Source organism: Panthera uncia (genome assembly GCF_023721935.1).
Source record: "Panthera uncia isolate 11264 chromosome D3 unlocalized genomic scaffold, Puncia_PCG_1.0 HiC_scaffold_8, whole genome shotgun sequence".
NCBI lineage: Eukaryota > Metazoa > Chordata > Mammalia > Carnivora > Felidae > Panthera > Panthera uncia.
Window position 1 is genome coordinate 58,723,430 of NW_026057586.1, and position 6,414 is coordinate 58,729,843.

Here is a 6,414-nt window from a genome sequence, read left to right on the forward strand (position 1 = left end):
AATATTTGCAAATCACATACTCGAGAAAGGACTTGTGCGTAGAATATATAATTATTAAGAAAATAATCCAATAAAGGAATGGGCAAAAAATTTGAACAGATACTTCATCAAAGATATCTGATGGTAAATGAGCACATGAAAATAAAAGCATTATTAGTCATTAAGCAAATGCAAATTCAAACTACAAAAAAAAACAAAAAAAACAACAAAAAAACCTCTGTATACACGTAATAGGATCGCTAAAATGAAGACTGGGGGCACCTGCGTGGCTCAGTGGGTTGAGCGTCCAACTCCTGATTTTGGCTCAGGTCATGATCTCATAGTGGTGGGATCAAGCCCTGCGCAGGGGCTCCATGCTGAGTGCGGAGCCTGCCTGGGACTCTCTCTCCCTCTCTCTCTGCCCCTCCCTCACTGACACGTGCTTGCTCTCTCTCAAAATAAATAGACATTAAAAATAAATAAATAAACCCAAACGAAGACTGCCCGCACCAAATGCCCGCAAGGGTGTGGAGCACCTGGAACTCTTCCACACTGCTGGTGGGAGTGCAAAATGGTTACCACCACTTTGGAAAAAGTTCCTGAAAAAGGCAGCCAGCCATTCCACTTGCAGGTATATACCCAAGAGAAAGAATGTATATGTCCACACAGAGACTCGTCACAGCTTTATCTGTAACAGCCAAAAACTGGAATCAATCCAAAAGTCCATCAACCTTTTACAGATCGAGAACAGCTGAGAAAAGTGAAGGCACTTACTCAAGATGATAAGTGAACGCAAAGCAAGGGCCAGAATCTGAACACAGCAGACCTAACATTTACAAAACCAAGAGCTCTCTCCTGGGCAGAGAAGCACATACCGAGATGTATTCCAGGATTACAGCATGATAAATGCTCAACCACCACCGAAGCTGACATCAATTAGGCCAGAGACCAAGCCTGCCGTGGAGTCTGGGGGTGGGGGGTAAGGAGCTAAGAAAGCTTGACTGAACAGTTAGGAGGATCAGAGGATGGATCTGGAGAAGGGGGACCTTAGGTGACCTGCCAGATGAAAGATGTGCGTAGAAGCACCCTCTTCAGAACTTACAGGGGATACAGGCCCTACAACCTCCGCAGCCCAGATTCCACAGGTGTGCCACCTCCTATTCCTTCCAAAACATCCAGTCAGATTCATGTTCAGATACGAAGTAAACGGAAAATACCACTTTAATTCCAGTCGAGGGACTGCCCACCCTACCATGTAGCTGCTGGCAAAAATTCTTTGCCCTCAAGAGAGAAAAATCCCAAATTCCAAAATAGAAGGCAAACGGAGGAGTGAAGAGTTTAAAATATAAATTCTTTGTTTTGATGAGGAGGAACTGAGGCAAAAGGGCCAGAAATAATAAATCAGTGATCAAACAAATGTGGTAGACTAATGAACTTTACCTAGCTAGGGCTATTTGTGTTTCATAGGCAGAAAGAGCAAACATTTTTTTTTTTTTTTATTGCAGCTGCAAGCCCAGGCAGCTGACATGCATATTTACAAAAGGTTTTCCTCCTTTTTCCTTCTTAAAGAAAAAAAAATTCTATACAGAATTCTTACCCAACACATCATTAACTGATTCTATACACGAGCGTATCACTAAAACCATTTTTAAGCATGCTTTTCTAGGATATTAATTATATTACCTCCAAATAAAGATTTCTCCTGTCCAGTCTTGTTGGTAACAATCAAAATATGTTACCAAGTCTCATGACTCACTCTTCCAAATCCCCATTTAACAACACTTCTAAATATCATGACTTTCAAGGGCACCTTCCTAGAGTTTGTTTAACTGATTCCCTGGTCACTACTAGATACAGCCCCAGTTTTTTGCTCCTTAATCCCTTAGGTGGCAAGGACTTTAAGAATCTTATCAAAACTAGTTTTTTTTTTTGTTTTTTGTTTTTTTTTTAACTTTTACTTATTATTGAGAGACAGAGAAAGACAGAGCATGAGCAGGGGAGGGGCAGAGAGAGGAGGAAACACAGAATCCCAGGCAGGCTCCAGGCTCCGAGCTGTTAGCACAGAGCCCAATGCAGGGCTGGAACTCAAGATCCACGAGATCATGACCTGAGCTGACGTCGGACACTTAACCGACTGAGCCCCCCAGGTGCCCCCAAAAACTAGTTTTCAAAAAGTAGTCGGAGGGCCCAGAGACTCTTTGAAAGAAGTACAGCCCAGGCAGTTATACCCAATTGGTTCTGGATCCATCCTTAATTCACTCTAACCCAACAGTGCCCTCAAATCTGAAAAATACATGTAGTGTGAAAGATTTCCAAAACTTCCTCAAACATGAACAACAGCTCCAAAAGCTCTTCAACATCATGCTAGTTACAGCTGAAAAAAAATGAACATAAAGACTAAACAAGCTAGATTACACCCAAGCTTCACTTGAATGATCTCTCTTGGTTAAATTAAACCATATGCAGATGCTAGATTAATTAACCTTCAAGGGTATGTGAAGCAAAGTTCAAACAAATTGCCTATACGACAGGCTTGGGCTGCTCAATGTTGTAAGTGGGCAAATTAAGAAAAGACTACTTCATATACAATATTTAGAAGCAGGAGGCCTACCTTAAAATTCTGGCCAGTAGTTAAGGAGTTTCATTTCTTCAGAAATAATTTAGCCTCTTTGTGCATCAGGTGACTTACTAATATCAGAATACCACAGCCTACACCTCCCAGGAGTGCTGTGAAGAATAATCTGTGCAATAAAGCTAACTCATCCAATCTGACTTAAGTCCTATCTCACCTATTTTAGAAACCTAGTAAGTTACATTTGGAAATGTAAACCAAAACTGTATCTTTAGAAAAGTGACAAAAGAAACTTAAAATCTCTCTCTCTGAAAGTCTATGTGTGATTTTTGCATTGCCTGCCATTATTCAAGGAACAGAAAGGGTTTTCCCAGCCTGAAGTCACTCTGCTGAGATACCTATTCAAACGTTGAGTCACTGGCTTGCTTTCACTTTGAAATTCAAAGTATGTTTCATGACGCAGTATGGAAAGAATTACTTTTAACCTAAAACAAACTTAATTTTAATAACACGGAATGATTTTCTTACCTTCATGACCTTCTGCTATGTACATACAATGCACCATCTTTCATATATTAGGATTTTGTTTCTTTTTCTCTAAGGACATCAGCCAAGTCAGTCTTTGACCAACCCTTTTCTCATTCTACCCACTTTTCTATGAGCTCTGTACAGACTTTGGGGCTTAAAACAAATCAGAAGACCTGACTGTTATCAAGGCTTGGCAATGCCCACCTTTCAAGATCTAGACCTTACCCAGGTTCCCTCCAAGTCTCCAAAGCTGCAGATCACCTGTACAGTAGTATTTGCTCTCTTCTTAGTCTAGGTTCTGCATTCAGGAAAGGCAACCAAGATTCTAGAGTTTGGCCAGAAAATAATTTCTTCCCCATCACAAAAACAGACCTAGACCTAAGCTTGGCTGAAGCGGCAGGATCTGGTTCATAACTCCAGAGGCAGGCCTCCAGACCAGTGTTACTTAAGACAGAAAAATCAGGCTCCTAGGATCTGTTCTAGTCGTAAGGGCAGCCCCAAGCTCCACTCTCTCTAACATCTCTGGTCCTCCACCTTCTCCAGGATGTGACAAGCTTTCTCAGCTTCTCCATACTTCTCTTACCTTTGACCTAGGCATCACAGCCAGATTTCCCCTCATTCTTTCCCCCTTCATAATAGACAGCAAGTGGTCCTTCAAACTGGCCACATGTTCAAAGACTGTTCCTAAATATTCTGGATAGAGGTATCAACTGTAAAGACCTTAGCAACTGAAAAAAAAAATTATTCTAAAAAAATCTTTAATCAATTTATAAATATGCAAGTAAACTATTTATGCCTTCAGTAAACTATGTCTAATATTTTATCCTAAATTAAAACGCACTGGGAACGAAAAGAACCTTTAAAAAGTTAATTGCAAGCATTAGCAGCATCTATAAATATATTTATTCTGTACTGTAATGTTCAGCATCAGTATTTCCTTCTCTGCTTTCTTTTAAGCTTCCCTACTCTTCACTCGTAACCACCACCACATACTAGTCACTATCTACCAGGTACTGTTCTAAGTGCTTTTTCTGCATTAATATACGTAAGGTTCTAAACAACTCTTAAGTAGGCAATACTTACTATGCCTATTTACAAATGACAAAACTTAAGCATACAGAGGTTAAGTGAGTTGTAGGAGTCTGTCCAAAGTGGCAATCCCCAAACTGGAACAGAACAGTCCGGCTCTAGAGTGTTGTCTATTAACCACCGTGTTATATACTGCCTTTGAAATCTTCATTATCACATTTATATTAAAATTGCTTGTAAACCACTAGAGGGCATAGATTGTGACCATCCTTTGCAGAGCCACATCCTCAGTACCCTGAAGAAGTCCTGAGAGGCTCATGAATAAATCATTGTTGAGTTCTTCACAGGTGTGCTTTCCCCTCTAGGCTACGCTCCTTTATGGTCAACAAGGAAACTGACACCATGGCTCATCCTTAAAGAGTGCATGACACCTAAGTGAAAATAAAGGAATGTGCAAAAGTTGTTGCGCCACACATTCCTACCAAACACCTGCTGAGAGACAGATCTTCTCCTTAAAGTCTTGAACCTAATTAGGTGAATGAGAAGCCCCTGTTTGAGATAACAATCAGAGCCACCTCTCCAATCCTAACTTTGCAAGCAATCGATAGGTGCCTTAAATAACCTTATAAATTTACTAGCAGGCAGGTAGGTGGCCTAATGTAAAACATTAAGTGAAACGTAAAAGCTGTCCTTCACTACATTAGTACTGCTCCCTTTAAGAGCACTTCTTACTTAAAAAACAAAAACCCAGAGTAGCAGAAGTTTGCATTTGAGTGATTTGCGTTAAAAATAATTACGCTTTTTAGAGAACCCTTGTGAATAAATTCCTCTTACTTCACTCAAAGCACCTAGGAATTTAAAAATTAAGTTTAATTTGGCCAAGGGAAACCACATTAGACGATGCTATGGATTAACTACACAGTGTTTTAAAAGAACAATTGCAGACTGCAACCATCTCTGAGTTACTTACCTAGGTATTAGCCACAGTAAATCTCAGCATCAGGCAGGCTTTCCCCTAAATACACCACAAATTCTACCGGGGTTATCATTTCAACCCAGAACAATTTCCAAATTATCTTCTGATGCTTAGAAAAGCACACACGAAATAAACAAATTCCTTTCTAAATATCAGTTCCTTCCTGACACTATTCTGGAAACAGTGTCAAAGTTTTTCTTTTTTTCTTTTTTTTTTTCTTTTTGCTTTTTTAAACAAAAGACTCGACTCTTCTGAAACTCCCCTTCCTCAAAGAAAAGCTGAAATTGTAATATTTAGGGAGGGCTGGGTGATTCGCGACCATTTGCACTTAAAGAAATACGCTCTGTTAACCTCGTATCTCCAGCTAAGGCCACACCTTCGAGGCTTCCCGTAATCCACAAATCACAGGGGGGTGTCGAGGCAATCTAAAAACTGTTAGGAGTTGAAGGGAAATTACAGGTATGTAGTCTCCACACCGGCAGAGCCGGGGCAACCAAACCGGGGCGGCAGAACGCGGACCAGGCTCCCATACGGCTGGCCGCTGAGTGATACTTGAGAGCAACTCTAAGTAAACACACCTTCCTTCTCGGAGCCTCTTCCTTCCTGCGGGGAGGCTGGGGTGGGGGTCCGCGGAGGGCCCCCACCGGGAACAAGCACACCCCAAATGCCCATCTCAAATCTGGGCCCCGCCACTTTCTCCTCCCGGAACAGACGCCGAGCGGCCCCCCGAGCCCACGGGCGCCCGGGTTGGGGTGGGGGGGGAGATGATGCGAGGGTGGGCGGCGGGACAGAGCCCAAGCTCGGGCGTTAGACAGGGCATCCCTCGCCGCCCGCGGACCCGGCGCACCGTTCCCTCCTCGAAGGGCAATGCTCCCTCAAGCTCGCGGCCCCGGCCGGCCCAGGGCCACGCCTCACCGAGCCCCGTCCCCGCCGGCCGGGCCCAGGCCGCCGCCGCCGCCGCCCGCCCTTCCTTCCCGGCCGCTCCCCGCCTGCCGCCGCCGCCGCGACAGCGAGGCGGGAGCACTCACATCCGTCCGCGTCCTCCTGCAGGTCCTCCTGGAGCAGCGAGAGGTCTGAGCCGAAAGGAGAGAAGAAAGGCCCGGTCAGCGCCCCCGGGACCCGGCGCGCCGCCCCGCCGCCCGCCCTCCCGACCCCGCGGCGCCTCCCCGCGCCGGGACCCCGCGCCGGCCGTGACTACGGGCGGCGGTGGCGGCGGGCGGGCGCGGGGAGGAGGAGGCGCCGCCGCCGCCGCCCGGAGGACAGGGGGCCACGTACCCGCCATCTTGTGGTCGCCCCCTCCTCCTCGGTCTCCCGGGGATCCGGGGCTACA

At 44.8% G+C, this 6,414-nt stretch overlaps 1 protein-coding gene across 3 annotated transcripts in view; it reads right to left on the reverse strand.

The window, feature by feature from the left end:
* The window catches only part of PPP4R1 (protein phosphatase 4 regulatory subunit 1), a 62,770-nt gene extending 56,362 nt beyond the window's left edge, over nucleotides 1–6,408 (reverse strand). For all 3 annotated transcript variants that reach the window (XM_049620425.1, XM_049620424.1, XM_049620426.1), the window contains exons 1-2: nucleotides 6,360–6,408; nucleotides 6,113–6,157 (exon numbers count right to left, since the gene is read on the reverse strand). In XM_049620425.1, the coding sequence (XP_049476382.1) occupies nucleotides 6,113–6,157; nucleotides 6,360–6,366 (52 nt within the window). In that variant the 5' untranslated portion in view covers nucleotides 6,367–6,408. The remainder of the gene's footprint in view (nucleotides 1–6,112; nucleotides 6,158–6,359) is intronic.
* Nucleotides 6,409–6,414: the final 6 nt, after the last annotated feature.